At 42.8% G+C, this 16,107-nt stretch overlaps 1 protein-coding gene across 2 annotated transcripts in view; it reads left to right on the top strand.

Moving 5' to 3' along the window:
* The window catches only part of LOC106583275 (growth/differentiation factor 11), a 47,082-nt gene that overhangs the window by 11,791 nt on the left and 19,184 nt on the right, over positions 1-16,107 (top strand). For both annotated transcript variants that reach the window (XM_014167242.2, XM_014167243.2), the window contains exon 2: positions 6,861-7,234. In XM_014167242.2, the coding sequence (XP_014022717.1) occupies positions 6,861-7,234 (374 nt within the window). The remainder of the gene's footprint in view (positions 1-6,860; positions 7,235-16,107) is intronic.

The following is a 16,107-nucleotide window of genomic DNA, read 5'->3' as shown; positions in this document are numbered from 1 at the left end:
TAGTATTACTGCCAACCATTAAAACATGGCATGCTTTGAAATGGCCTCAGAGGTATTTGAATGAACAGATGACAATGGTGAATAAACCCTTACACTTAATAAGTGTTCCCTTACATGAACACATAGAGCGCCTCGAGCTAGCGTTGGAAAACATGTACCCAGGGAGTGGGCCAGATGTTCAGTAGTCCCACCTGCAGACCTGCTGTGCCTTGGCAGTTAAAACTCATGTGCTACATATCTCTCATCACACCGTAGGGAAATAAGCTGTTACAGTAATGAAGCAGAGCAGCACTCTACACTGCAGTAGTGGAAACAGGAGAGAAGAACAAAACAGGCACATGTCCTATAGGAAAAACACTGCTCACACTCACATGTATGCGTCCTTCTTGGTTGTCTTTGTAACCAGAAGTAGGTGAAGGTTGATATCTCAGTCAACAATTGAATTGTGTTTGAGAGGTGGTAGGTAGGAGGGACTCCAATGAGAGAGGGGTTGTCATTGCACCAGTAGGTGGTGCTGTATGCAAAACATGCGCTTGTGCCCCCAGGTTTGGATAAAGGGGTAAAGGGACTGGGGGATTGGGGAGGGGTCTTCTGTTATAAAGAAATGGGTACAGGAAATGAAGACACATAAATGTTACTACACCCCACGGGCAGGAAAATACTAAACTCTTTTCATCAGTAATATTTCCTGGCAACGGGGATTGAGCTATTTCAGGTCAGGGCTTAAAATCCCCTTGGTTTTGAGTGATCTTTACAAGCCTCCCTCATTTAATATGGGTGGAAAGTTCTGCCAAGATATATGGCATAATTAGGCTGCAGGTATGCACGTTTCACTGAGTTCCCCTCCATTGTATTCCCATTCACGCTCTATGAAGGCACAAATTGATATTACCCATCGATGCTCTCATTGTTTAGCATGATGTAGCTCATATGTTGTGCATGTGTGTTTAATAACTTCCTGTTATATGGCACTAAATTTAGCATGACCAGCAGAACCTGCATCTCAGATTACGTAGGAAACTGTAGGGCTTATCTTATTGCAGGCAACATCTAGGAGAAAGTGATTTGCCAAAGCAACTCAAACCGGTTGCTTCAAGTGAGTCTTTCAATTCAGCTGTTGGTTAGTAGTTCATGTGGATAAAAGAAAGTGCGGAAAGGCATTGTCATAGTTTCACCATTCACTATGCAGCAGAAAAACCACAACAAATAGTAATCTCAAGTAAACCCGGAGAAAACTGCAGAATCATTCATTCCCGGTTTGGTGATGATGAGCAAACACAACAACACGTTAATTGCTGCGACCCCAGCAACCTACCAAAAGGAACATTGACATATTGTTTGTCCAGCGTGAGACACTGTTTAATTTACACTCACTAATGACTGGCCCTCATAATACAGGCTGAAGGACCTTGGCACTTATTCAATGTTCCTCTGGACTCTTCTAATGGATATGGTTTTATCTCATTGAATTCATATCCCTCTATGCATGCCTGCTAAATCAATTACAACACTCTGATAAACAAATCACCATTGGCTGCTAAAACCCCGCCCCAAACACAACAAAAACAAATTGCGGCTGAGTAAGTTGAGTTGTATATCTTTGAAATATGAAATGGGTGTGAATAGGTGAAAGAACTGTTGTGAAGAAAAACATATATTACCATCGCCATAGGGTCGACCTTGACCTTCAAACTCAATTTGGCTATTAGGACTGCCCCTCCCCAGCACCGCGGGATGTAAAAGGCTGACGGTTTTGACCCCTGATCCCATTTCTTAACTAGGCCGAGGTGCCAAAATGACCTTTTGACCCAGGAAGCCTTTGCAGGTTGCCTGAGCAACCTCAGATTTAACAATGATTGACAGGTCCCTGCGCTTTCTGTTTAAAATGAGGCAGCAACACACTTCTCAGCAGAGAACAATGAGCGGGAACACAAGCCTCCATTCAGCTCAGTCTAGATCATTAACACTCTCGGCTGTCTGCTTCAAAACCAAACTATCGGCAGTCTACCAACTGGTGAATTCGGTGGAAAGTTGCTGTCAATGTTGAATGTACAGTACCTCATTGATAATATTTGGCTCCATTTAAATGTAAGCACTGGATTTAGGAAGGGGCCCTTCAATGCATTGAAATAAATATGTCAACAGAATAAATGCATTTTTGAAATATGCATGCCTCCTTTAAAAACAACGTGATACCATTTATGGGCGGCAGGTAGCCTAGTGGTTAGAGCGCTGGACTAGTAACCAAAAGGTTGCAAGATCAAATACCCTGAGCTGACAAGGTACCAATCTGTTGTTCTGCCCCTGAACAAGGCAGTTAACCCACTGTTCCTAGGCCACCATTGAAACTAGGAATTTGTTTTTAACTGACCTGCCTAGTTAAATAAAGATAAAATAAAAAATACGTTATCTGGTATGGTGTTGTTAAACAAGATTATCTGCTAATAAATCTTGACGGCATACATTTTCACCTAATTCATGATAGACAGAATGCATTACATTGAAATAGGCGTTGGGTGCATGTCATTATTCTTGATGGGCAGTCTATACAAATGAGTCAGAATGCGAATGACAATATGTTGTACACAACCACAGCCAGTCACATAAGTGGTAGCCTACATCAGTGAAATACTCTGAATGAAGGCCAAGTACTAAGATATGAATAGTCAATGGGTATCCAATGGTTTAAAAGCTTCTCTTTTCTTTCAAATGTTTTTTTTTTGCTTCTGAGACTGCAACAGTAACCATAACTTGTCATTTGGGTGTTACAGAGAGTATGTATTGTCCCCAAATTACTTTATAATACAGCTCAGCTCTACAGAGCCCATTAAAATCTCCACAAATGTTAGTTAATCTAGACTGGTAGTGGCTCCAAAACGGCTAATTATTTCGAACTGATGGCTCCATCATGAGTTTGCTCAGGGGATCTAGTAACCATTTTATGGTTAGTGCTGCTTAGCTGTTTTCCTGCCTCTTCTGTCTCCCATCTAACTCCCCCTCACTCCTCCTGCCTGTGATTTTGGTGGCAGCTGTGCAGAGATCTGTTTTGACCTGTGAACCCCACAGGCGGGATCTCCATGCTGCGTCAGACATTTACTGATGTAAACCAATGGCAGCTCTTGGATTTGGAGAGTGGAGAGCTTCTATCATTCGGTGATATAAGTCAGTTGCAAAATGTTAAATCGACCCTAGCCACTTCCCCCTAGGCACCGTGTATAACTGAAAGGATTGGATAGGTATAAAACAATGCGATAATATCTCCCGTGCTCCACCATGATATCTGATATCTTCATTATGACGTCTGGCAAATCCACTCATTGGATTTAGAGGCTTCGTTTGACCAGTCCTCTTAGTTAGCTGTAACATTTACTGCATTTTGTAGTCTCTCAAATGTTTCTTTGAAGCTGTTTTTTCAAAGGCAATACCTTTTTTTCATCTTAAAGTATGAAAGATATTGACAACATAGACAAAAAAAAGGTTTAACCTTTATTTAACTAGGCAAGTCAGTTAAGAACAAATTCGTATTGACAATGACGGCCTGACCAAAAGGTAAAAGGCCTCTGGCGGGGACTGGGCCTGGGATTAAAAATAAAAACTAATATAGGACATAACACACATCACGACAAGAGAGACACCACAACACTACATAAAGTGAGACCTAAGACAACAACATAGCATGGCAGCAACACATGACAACATGGCAGCAGCACAACATGGTAGCAGCACAAAACATGATACAAACATTATTGGGCACAGACAACAGCACAAAGACAAAGGTAGAGACATCAAGCGAAGCAGCCACAACTGTCAGTAAGTGAACATGATTGAGTCTTTGAATAACGAGATAGAGATAAAACTGTCCAGTTCAAGTGTTTTTTGCAGCTAGTTCCAGTCGCTAGCTGCAGCAAACTGAAAAGAGGAGTGACCCAGGGATGTGTGTACTTTGGGGACCTTTAGTGTTGTATGTGGAGGATGAGGGCTGCAGTAAGTATCTCAGATAGGGGAGTGAGGCCTAAGAGGCTTTTATAAATAAGCATCAACCAGTGGGTCTTGCGACGGTATAGAGTGCAGTGATGTGTCCTATCAGGAGCATTGGTGGCAAATCGAATGGCCAAATAGTAAAGAGCATCTAGCCGCTCGAGAGAACCCATACCTGCAGATCTATAAATTACGTATACGTAATCAAGCATGGGTAGGATAGTCATCTGAATCAGGGTTAGTTTGGCAGCTGGGGTTAAAGAGAAGCGATTACAATAGAGGAAACTAAGTCTAGATTTAAACTTAGCCTGCAGCTTTGACAGTGTACCGTCTAGTCATACTCCCAAGTACTTGTATGAGGTGACTACCTCAAGCTCTAAACCCTCAGAGGTAGTAACCACACTGGTGGGGAGCGGGACATTCTTCTTACCAAACCACATGACCTTTGTTTTGGAGGTGTTCAGAACAAGGTTAAGGGCAGAGAGCTTGTTGGACACAAAGAAAGCTTTGTTTTTAGAGCGTTTAACACAAAATCCGGGGAGAGGCCAGGTGAGTATAAGACTATCATCTGCATATAAATGGATGAGAGAGCTTCCTACTGCCTGAGCTATGTTGTTGATGTAAATTGAGAAGAGCATGGGGCCTAGGATCGAGCCTTGGGGTACTCCCTTGGTGACAGGCAGTGGCTGAGACAGCAGATGTTCTGACTTTATACATTGCATTCTTTGAGAGAGGTAGTTAGCAAACCAGGCCAAAGACCCCTCAGAGACACCAATACTCCTTAGCCAGCCCACAAAAATGGAATGGTCTTCCATATAAAAAGCTTTGGCCAAATCAATAGAGTACAACATTGCTTAGAATCAAAAGCAATGGTGACATAATTTTGGAGCTTTAAGGTTTCAGTGACACATCCATAACCTGAGCGGAAACCAGATTGCATACCAGAGAGAATACTATAGACATCAAGAAAGCCAGTCAGTTGATTAATGGGAACCTCCCCAGAGAGGAGAGACAGGTTAAAAAGGTCAGAGATAGGCTTGGCGATGATAGGGGCAGCAAACTTAAAGAAGAAAGGATATAAACCATCTGACCCCAATGTTTTCTGGGGGTTAAGTTTTTAAGGAGCTCCTTTAGCACCTCAGACTAAGTGAATGCCTGCAGAGAGAAGCTTTGTAGCGGGGCAGGGGAAAAAGAGGTAGTCGCATTAGAAGGGCTGGCAGATGAGGAAATGTTGGACGGGCAATGAGGCATGGCTGAGTCAAATAGGATTCCTGACTTAATGACGTGGTGATTAAAGAGCTCAGCCATGTGCTTCTTGTCAGTAACAACCACATCATCAACATTAAGGGACATGGGCAGCTGTGAGGAAGAGGGTTTATTCTCCAGGTCTTTAACTGTTTGCCAGAACTTCTTGGGGTTAGACCCACAGAGAAAGAGAACTGCTCCTTTAAGTAACTAACTTTGGCCTTCCGGGTAGCCTGAGTGCACTTATTTCTCATTTGCCTGAACGATAGCCAGTCAGCCTGAGTATGCGTGTGCTGAGCCTTTCACCAAATAGAATTCTTGAGATGGAGTAACTCTGCCAAATCACAGTCGAACCAGGGGCTGAACCTGTTTTTAATTATCATTTTCTTTATGGGGGCGTGTTCGTTAACAATACCACTGAAAATAGAAAAAAAGAAGGTCCAAGCGTCTTCGACAGAGGGGATCAAGCTTCTATACCAATTTACAGAGGCCAGGTCATGAAGGAAGGCTTGCTCATTAAAGTTTTTTAACAAGCGTCTATGACAAATCAGGACAGGTCGTTTCACTGAGCAGCCATTACGAACACAGGCTGTAAAACAGTGATCACTAAGGTCATTACAGAAAACACCAGACTGATACCTATCAGGATTATTTGTGAGGATAACATCAAGAAGAGTAACCTTTTCTGGGTGTTTGGAGCCATACCTTGTGGGATTGGTAATAATTAGAGAAACTTTTAGGGAGTCCCATTGCTTTAGGACTTGGTCAGGGGGTTTAAACATGTCCCAGTTTAGGTCACCTAGCAGGACAAATTCAGACTTAGTGTAAGGGGCCAGGAGAGAATTTAGGGTACAGGCCAGTGCTGATGGTGGATGATAACACCCAGCCAACAAAGAGCTATTTGAAAGTTTAATGCTTAATACCAGAAAATCAAATTGCTCAGACTTGACGGAGACAACCGAGCACTGAAGGTGTTCCTTGGTAAAGTTTGCTACTCCACCACCTTTGGATGATCGCTCTTGCCGAAAAAGGTTATAACCAGAAAGGTTAACATCAGTGTTCAAAACACTCTTCCTTAACCACGTCTCAGTAATGACCAACACATCTGGATTGGAGCTGTGAACCCACACTTTCAACTGATACATTTTAGGTAATAAGCTTCTAGTGTTAACGTGCATAAAACTCAGGCTTTTACGAGAGCAGAAATCTGTGAAACAGATATCAGAGCACAAGTCAGAATTGGGGCCAAGGTGTATATGCACATTTGAAGATATCATCAGCAGTAATGCAATCAGGCCATGGCAGAGGACAAGGAGAGCACTGCAGTGTTTTTTAATGACATTTGAATGTGCATCAGATGGAAACAAGATAATATTGTACAGCAATTTCATCAGGTAACATGAATACAAAGCCAGCAGGAGGTGGTTAGAATAGGATGGGAGGCCAAGAGTCCGTGTAACAAATAGAGTCAGAGTCCCGAGGATGGGACCAAACAGTCTGTCCCACAGTTGGGTAAACAAGCAAGTTCATAGTCAACAAGGCACGCAGGAGTCATGAGGCAAATAGCATAAAACACAATAAAAAAATATAAACCTTTATTAATGTAGAAACCCTGTCTGTGTTTCTCTATCCCACAGCGGAGCCCTTGGTGCAGGTGGACGGCAAGCCCAGCTGCTGCTTCTTTAAGTTCAGCCCCAAACTCATGTTCACCAAGGTGCTGAAGGCTCAGCTGTGGGTGTACCTTCGGCCGCTGCAGCAGACTTCCACCGTCTACCTGCAGATCCTCAGGCTGAAGCCTGTCACGGAGCAGGGCAGCCGCCACATCCGCATCCGCTCATTGAAGATCGAGCTCAATTCACGTGTGGGCCACTGGCAGAGTATCGACTTCAAGCACGTGCTGCAGAACTGGTTCAAGCAGCCGCACACCAACTGGGGGATCGACATCAATGCCTTCGACGAGAGCGGCAACGACCTGGCAGTGACCTCGCTGAGACCAGGGGAGGAAGGGCTGGTAAGGACCCTCAGACCTGTCGCAGCCTTACACACTGACACTTTGTCAATTAATCTATCCTCAATTCCTGGCATCCTCTCTCCACACCTCATATTCAAAATGCATTGGAGAAGTAGGTCCAAAGGGAGGTGCCTTGGACCTTCTCCTCCAATACGGTTGAGAATTATGCAGGGAGATAGGATGCAAGGAATCAAGGAAAGACCACTTGAGATACAGTTGAAAGTTTACATACACCTTAGCCAAATACATTTAAACTCAGTTTTTCACAATTCCTGATATTTAATCCTAGTAAAAATTCCCTGTCTTAGGTCAGTTAGGATCACCACTTTATTTTAAGAATGTGAAATGTCAGAATAATAGTAGAGAGAAAGATTTATTTCATCTTATTTATTTTGTTACATTCCCAGTGGGTCAGAAGTTTACATACACTCAATTAGTATTTGGTAGCATTGCCTATAAATTGTTTAACTTGGGTCAAATGTTTCGGGTAGCCTTCCACAACCTTCCCACAATAAGTTAGGTGAATTCTGGCCCATTCCTCCTGACAGAGCTGGTGTAACTGAGTCAGGTTTGGAGGCCTCCTTGCTTGCACACGTTTTTTTCAGTTCTGCCCACATCTTTTCTATGGGATTGAGGTCAGGGCTTTGTGATGGCCACTCCAATACCTTGACTTTGTTGTCCTTAAGCCATTTTGCCACAACTTTGGAAGAATGCTTGGGGTCATTGTCCATTTGGAAGACCCATTTGCGACCAAGCTTTAACTTCCTGACTGATGTCTTGAGATGTTGCTTCAATATATCCACATAATTTTCCTCCCTCATGATATCATCTACAGTGGGGGAAAAAAGTATTTGATCCCCTGCTGATTTTGTACGTTTGCCTACTGACAAAGAAAGGATCAGTGTATAATTTTAATGGTAGGTTTATTTGAACAGTGAGAGACAGAATAACAACAAAAATATCCAGAAAAACGCATGTCAAAAATGTTATGAATTGATTTGCATTTTAATGAGGGAAATAAGTATTTGACCCCCTCTCAATCAGAAAGATTTCTGGCTCCCAGGTGTCTTTTATACAGGTAACGAGCTGAGATTAGGAGCACACTCTTAAAGGGAGTGCTCCTAATCTCAGCTTGTTACCTGTAAAAAAGACACCTGTCCACAGAAGCAATCAATCAATCAGATTCCAAACTCTCCACCATGGCCAAGACCAAAGAGCTCTCCAAGGATGTCAGGGACAAGATTGTAGACCTACACAAGGCTGGAATGGGCTACAAGACCATCGCCAAGCAGCTTGGTGAGAAGGTGACAACAGTTGGTGGGATGATTCACAAATGGAAGAAACACAAAAGAACTGTCAATATCCCTCGGCCTGGGGCTCCATGCAAGATCTCACCTCGTGGAGTTGCAATGATCATGAGAACGGTGAGGAATCAGCCCAGAACTATACGGGAGGATCTTGTCAATGATCAAGGCAGCTGGGACCATAGTCACCAAGAAAACAATTGGTAACACACTACGCCGTGAAGGACTGAAATCCTGCAGCGCCCGCAAGGTCCCCCTGCTCAAGAAAGCACATATACAGGCCCGACTGAAGTCTGCCAATGAACATCTGAATGACTCAGAGAACAACTGGTGAAAGTGTTGTGGTCAGATGAGACCAAAATGGAGCTCTTTGACATCAACTCAACTAACCGTGTTTGGAGGAGGAGGAATGCTGCCTATGACCCCAAGAACACCATCTCCACCGTCAAACATGGAGGTGGAAACATTATGCTTTGGGGGTGTTTTTCTGCTAAGGGAACAGGACAACTTCACCGCATCAAAGGGACGATGGACGGAACCATGTACTGTCAAATCTTGGGTGAAAACCTCCTTCCCTCAGTCAGGGCATTGAAAATGGGTCGTGGATGGGTATTCCAGCATGACAATGACCCCAAACACACGGCCAAGGCAACAAAGGAGTGGCTCAAGAAGAAGCACATTAAGGTCCTGGAGTGGCCTAGCCAGTCTCCAGACCTTAATCCCATAGAAAATCTGTGGAGGGAGCTGAAGGATCGAGTTGCCAAATGTCAGCCTCGAAACCTTAATGACTTGGAGAAGATCTGCAAAGAGGAGTGGGACAAAATCCCTCCTGAGATGTGTGCAAACCTGGTGGCTAACTACAAGAAACATCTGACCTCTGATTGCCAACAAGGGTTTTGCAATCAAGTACTAAGTCATGTTTTGCAGAGGGTTCAAATACTTATTTCCCTCATTAAAATGCAAATCATTTTATAACATTTTTGACATGCGTTTTTCTGGATTTTTTTGTTGTTATTCTGTCTCTCACTGTTCAAATAAACCTACAATTAAAATTATAGACTGATCATTTCTTTGTAAGTGGGCAAATGTACAAAATCAGCAGGGGATCAAATACTTTTCCCCCCACTGTATTTAGTGAAGTGCACCAGTCCCTCCTGCAGCAAAGCACCCCCACAACACGTGCTTCACGGTTGGGATGGTGTTATCCGGCTTGCAAGCCTCCCCCTTTTTCCTCCAAACATAACGATGGTCATTATGGCCAAACAGTTCTATTTGTGTTTCAACAGACCAGAGGACATTTCTCCAAAAAGTACAATCTTTGTCCCCATGTGCAGTTGCAAACCGTAGTCTGGATTTTTTTATGGCGGTTTTGGAGCAGTGGCTTCTTCCTTGCTGAGCGGTATGTCAATTATAGGACTCGTTTTACTGTGGATCTAGATACATTTGTTCCTGTTTCCTCCAGCATCTTCACAAGATCCTTTGCTGTTGTTCAGGGATTGATTTGCACTTTTCGTACCAAAGTATGTTTATCTCTAGGAGACAGAACACGTCTCCTTCCTGAGTGGTATGACGGCTGTGTGGTCCCTTGGTGTTTATACTTGCGTACTATTGTTTGTACAGATGAACGTGGTACCTTCAGGCGTTTGGAAATTGCTCCCATGGATGAACCAGACTTGTGGAGGTCTACAATTTTTTTTCTGAGGACTTGGTTGATTTCTTTTGATTTTCCCATGATGTCAAGCAAAGAGGCACTGAGTTTGAAGGTAGGCCTTGAAATACATGCACAGGTACACCTCCAATTGACTCAAATTATGTCAATTAGCCTATCAGAAGTTTCTAAAGCCATGACATCATTTTCTGGAATTTTCCAAGCTGTTTAAAGGCACAGTCAACTTAGTATATGTAAACTTCTGACCCACTGGAATTGTGATACAGTGAAATAATCTGCCTGTAAACAATTGTTGGAAAAATGACTTGTGTCATGCACAAAGTAGATGTCCTAACCGATTTGACAAAACTATAGTTTGTTAACAAGACATTTGTGGAGTGGTTGAAAAATGAGTTTTCATGACTCCAACCTAAGTGAGTGTATGTAAACTTCTGACTTCAACTGTAGTTGATGTTTGTATTTATTTGGGATCCCCATTAGCTGCCACCCTGCCTGGGGTCCAAAAACATTAAGGCACTTACATCACACATAAAACAAAAGATAACAGTACATCATATAACATTATTACACCACTGCATATCTCCAATACAAAGTGTATAATACCACCATACAATATTTCAATGTACGTGTGTGCTAGCTTATGTATGCGTGTGTTTGTACGTGTGTGTCTCTTCACAATCCCCACTGTTCCATTTTTATCTTTTTTTTACCTGATGTGGAATAGAGTTCCATGTAGTCTTGGCTCTATGTAGTACTGTGCGCCTCCCACCGTCTGTTCTGGACTTGGGGATTGTGAAGAGACATGTCTGGCATGTCTTGTGGGGTACGCATGGGTGTCTGAGCTGTGTGCTATTAGTTTAAACAAAAAGCTCAGTGCATTCAGCTTGTCAACACTTACAAAACAAGTAGTGATGAAGTCAATCTCTCCACTTTGAGCCATGAGAGATTGACATGCATGTCTTAATGTTAGCTCCCTGTTTACATTTAAGGGCCAGCCGTGCTACCCTGTTCTGTGCCAAGTGTCGGCCAATTCAACATCCCTCTTGGTGAACAGACATTTTAGCTACTGTTGTATTAACATGTTTTGACCATGACAGTTTACAATCCAGGGTTATTCCAAGCAGTTTAGTCACCTCAACTTGCTAAATTTCCACATGATTCATTACAAGATTTAGTTGAGGTTTAGGGAAATATTTTGTCCCAAATACAATGCTTTTAGATTGAAATATTTAGGACTAACTTATTCCTAGCCACCCATGCTGAAACTGCAGCTCTTTAAGTGTTGCAGTCATTTCAGTCGCTGTAGTAGCTGACGTGTATAGTGTTGTGTCAGCCGTATAGACACGGGCTTTCCTCAAAGCGAGTGGCATGTCATTAAAGATTGAAAAAAGGGGCCTAAACAGCTGCCCTGGGGAATTCCTTATTCAACCTGGATTATGTTGGAGGTTTCCGTTAAATAACACCCTCTGTGTTCTGTTAGACAGGTAACTCTTTATCCACAATATAGTGGATGGGTGTAAAGCCATAACATACATTTTTCCTGCAGCAGACTGATGTCAAAAGCCACACTGAAGTCTAAAAAGACAGCTCCCACAATCTTTTCATCATCAATTTCTCTCAGCCAATCAGTGTAAGTGCTGTGCTTGTTGAATGTCCTTCCCAAAAGTTTACTAAGGGTTGGTAACTGGTTGATTGGATGGCTATTTAAGCCAGTAAAGGGGCTTTACTATTCTTAGGTAGCATAATTACTTTGCTTCCATCCAGGCCTGAGGGCCCACTTTTTAGTAGGCTTAAATTGAAGATATGGCAAGTATGAGTTGCAATATCGTCCGCTATTATCCGCAGTAATTTTCCATCCAAGTTGTCAGACCCCGGTGGCTTGTCATTGTTGATAGACAATTTTGTTCACCTCTTCCATACAAAATTCAACATTACGATGCTTGTCTTTCATAATATGGTCAGTTATACTTGGATGTATAGTGTGTGCGTTTGTTGCTGGCATCTCATGCCTAAGTTTGCAATTTTTTTTAATAACTTTTAGCCCATTTCAAAATCGTGGTATCCAATTGATAGTCTTGTCTCATCGCTGCAACTCCCCTACAGACTTGGGAGAGGCGAAGGTCGAGAGCCATGCGTCCTCTGAAACACGACCCTGAGTTACTTTTGACACAAGCTGACACGGAAGCCAGCCGCACCAATGTGTCGGAGGATACACTATCCAACTGACGACAGAGTTCAGCTTGCAGGTGTCTGGCCCACCACAAGGAGTTGCTAGAGTACGATGAGACATGGAAATCCCGGCCGGCCAAACCCTCCCCTAACCCGGACAATGCTGGACCAATTGTGCACCACTTCATGGGTCTCCTGGAACCAAAGGCTGTAGTGACGCATCAGCATTGATGCAGTGCCTTAGACCGCTGCCCTACTCGGGAGTGGAAGTTTGCTAATCTTGCAAATGAAATGGGGGGGGGTTGAAGCAGGCGCTGAGACACAAAATGCTGGTTGACTTGAACAAACAAGACAAATTGGCACAGACAGACAGAAAACACAGGAATAAATACAAAGGGGATAATGGGGAAGATGGGTGACACCTGGAGGGGGGTGGAGACAATCACAAAGACAGGTGAAACAGATCAAGATGTGACAATATTAGGCTCAGCCTTTGGAACTTTGATATGGCTACTATATTGTGATCACTACAGCCAATGGCTTTACATACTGCTTTAAAGCAAATTTCAGCAGCATTAGTAAAGATGTGATCCATACATGTTGAGGATTTCATTCCTGTGCAGTTTGTAACTACCCTTGTAGGTTGACTGATAACCTGAACCAGGTTGCAGGCACTGGTTACATTTTGAAGCCTTTTCTTGAGTGGGCAGCTTGATAAAATCCAGTAAATATTTTAAATCACCCAGAAAATGTACTTCTGTGGAAATCACATATTATCAAGCATTTCACACATATTATCCAGATACTAACTGTTAGCACTTGGTGGTCTATAGCAAGAATGGGCTTTAGGTGAGGCAGATGAACCTGTAGCCATATTACTTCAACAGTATTTAACATGAGATTCTCTCTAATCTTTACAGGAATGTGGTTCTGAATATAGACCGCGACACCGCGGCATTTCTGTCTTGTCTGTAGATGTTAAAGCCATCTTCTGCACATCTACCATTCCAGTGTTTAATTGCTATATTGTAATTACTTCGCCACCATGGCCTATTTATTGCCTTAACTTACCTCATTTGCACTCACTGTATATAGACTTTTTGTTTTCTTTTGTTCTACTGTATTTTTGACTGTGTTTTGTTTATTCCATGTGTAACTCTGTTGTTGTATGTGTCGAATTGCTACGCTTTATCTTGGCCAGGTCGCAGTTGCAAATGAGAACTTGTTCTCAATTAGCCTACCTGTTTAAATAAAGGTGAAATAAAATAAAAATAATTGTTTTTTTATTGCTACCACTGTATCAAAGGTATTATCTAAGAGAGTTTCAGAAATATAATATTAATGTCATCTTTTACGAGCAAGTTATTGATTTCATTAAACTTGTTTCTTAGGCTACATCTGTTAACGTGGGCTATTTTTAGCACTTCTCTGGGATGCTTGTTTTAATTGCTTTACTGGGAAGCTTATCAGAAGTAGACATGACAATGTTATTTATATTCGAGCTGATAGTACAGGGTGAGCTGCACACAGTGGACTTCCGAGTAGGGCACGTCCGTGGTATTAGTAAAACTCTGGTTTATAGGCACATGATTACTGCATACAATAGCTGTAGGATCAACAGAGACATGCAGGGCAATTAGAGGGACATAAATTAAGTTACTTACATTGTGTCTTCCAACACCCCTGGGACAATGTACATTAGCAGCAGCACTACAACAACTTAGCGACACAATGGTAGGGATCATCTGAGCTGGGCTTGGGTCATTTGTCTCAATGCAGCCTTGAAATGTGTGGACAGGAGCCAAGATGATTTGGATGGACTCCGTCATTCCTGTAGAGCATCTTCTGTTTCCAGAAACTGTCAAAGTTATCTATGAAAGTGATTCCAGCAGAGCTAGCGTAATCTTTTAGCCAAGTGTGTAATGCCAGTAGGCAGTAAATATTTCACACCCACGGCCCAACGATGGTACCGGACCTGAAATAATTGGCCGCTTTTTAAAAATCTTTCACTGCTAGAATCAGTTCTTTAAAATCAATTTTCAGCAGTTCCGAGCTAGCCCTCCTAATATCGTTTGACCCCACATACACTACGACAGCATCAGCTCCCGGCATCTGTCGTAGAACGGTCGAAAGCAGCCTTGTAATATCCTGTACTCGTGCTCTAGGATAGCACAGGATTTTGGCCCCGGGAACCATGATGTTTCTTACCATAGAACTGCCAATGATGACAGCTGGTGCAATGGCTGAGGAGGTCCAGCCGTTGTTTCGCCTCAAGTGGTTTCGAAAACCCCTCGAGGACCGAAGGGCGGTGGGGCCAGATGGACCCGAGCCAGCTGTAGTATCCACCATGGATGATGAATTGGCCGGAGTCTTGGACAGTCTCATGGTCTGATGAGGGTGAAAGCTCTGAGGTAACAGGGAAGAAGTTGCCGGAACCTCTGGATCAAGGGCGGCGAAGCTATTTCTGGTCTGTGTCCGGTCCTGGCTTAACATCTCCAAGGAGGCCCCCGTTGCCAGAGGACGCTGTTTTCGACTTCCACAGCAGGTGACATATTTCCATGGCTGACTGGTAGGATCGAGAACAGGAACATCCACCAAGTCATCAAGGAACATCCTACTAGCTCCATTCTCCAGGGAAGGGGGGGACCCCTTCGGGGAGGGATCCCTGCAGAGTACCTGCCAGTCGGCTGCAGAGATCTGACACGGTGGCGACACTTCCACCAGGCCAGAGCGGCGTCTGGCTACTGTGGTTGAAAAGAAAGAAATGTAGGCAGGTGTGGATTCCCCTGTAGCTTGTGTAGGTTCGCTACTTGTTTGCTGAGAGTAGCCACTTAGCCCCTGTAGTTCTCTGCAAGCAAACAGTTGCTACATTGTAAGTCAGGACAGTCCACATTGTCTCAGAATAAAGCAAAATAAACACAGATCCTGCAGCTTTTAAAATGTTTGTTAGTGTCCTTCATTTGAGGCTCCAGGCCTGCTAGGCTAGTTAAGCCTCCTGGGCCTACATGTCACTCGTCTTCACAGGGAATTCTCAACTTATCCGAGAGAGAACCACACGGCTATTAAAAACGTCAGGCCAAGGTAAGCCTACACCAATCACACAATTAATTTGATTTGTTTTTACATTCACGATGTGAAAAATGAATGACGGTGTAGAGTATTATAACTCAGGCTAGCAAAACACGTTTCATCAACAACACAGTGTGTTGATGGAGTAATTTGGTTTGTTAAAATTAGATTGACCCATCCAATGGTTGTTTCTGACTATTAAAACAAACAACAAATTCACCTCTTTTCTTGGATAAAAAAGTATCCAAGACATGGTTTTGTCTACTCAAATATAGCTTAGCATTAGCATCGTTACGGGCAACACAAGCCAATGCCAGCAAACAAGTTATTCTACATGACAATTTAAAGTAACAGTTTACTTGAATGATGCAAAATCCAGCCTGCAAACTGTCTTTATAGAACTCGCCACCTTCTATTCCTAAATTTAAAAAAATAAATTAAAAAATAATAATTATCTAGTTTGTTGAGCCATTCATATTGGCAAAATTAATGGGGAAAGAATAGAATTTTGGAATAAATGCCAAAAAGGTCTGCGAATAACAGGTTTATGAAATCTTATAGGTTTTGTTCTATGAGATATCAGTCAGTTATTTATGTGTATGTTTATTTTATTACATAAAGCCTTCAAAAAGTGACATTAGCTGTTGAAGATTATCTCATAG

This window comes from Salmo salar, chromosome ssa22 (genome assembly GCF_905237065.1).
Source record: "Salmo salar chromosome ssa22, Ssal_v3.1, whole genome shotgun sequence".
Classification (NCBI taxonomy): domain Eukaryota; kingdom Metazoa; phylum Chordata; class Actinopteri; order Salmoniformes; family Salmonidae; genus Salmo; species Salmo salar.
The sequence above is the reverse complement of the archived record's forward strand: the minus strand, read 5'-3'. Positions and strand labels throughout refer to the sequence as shown.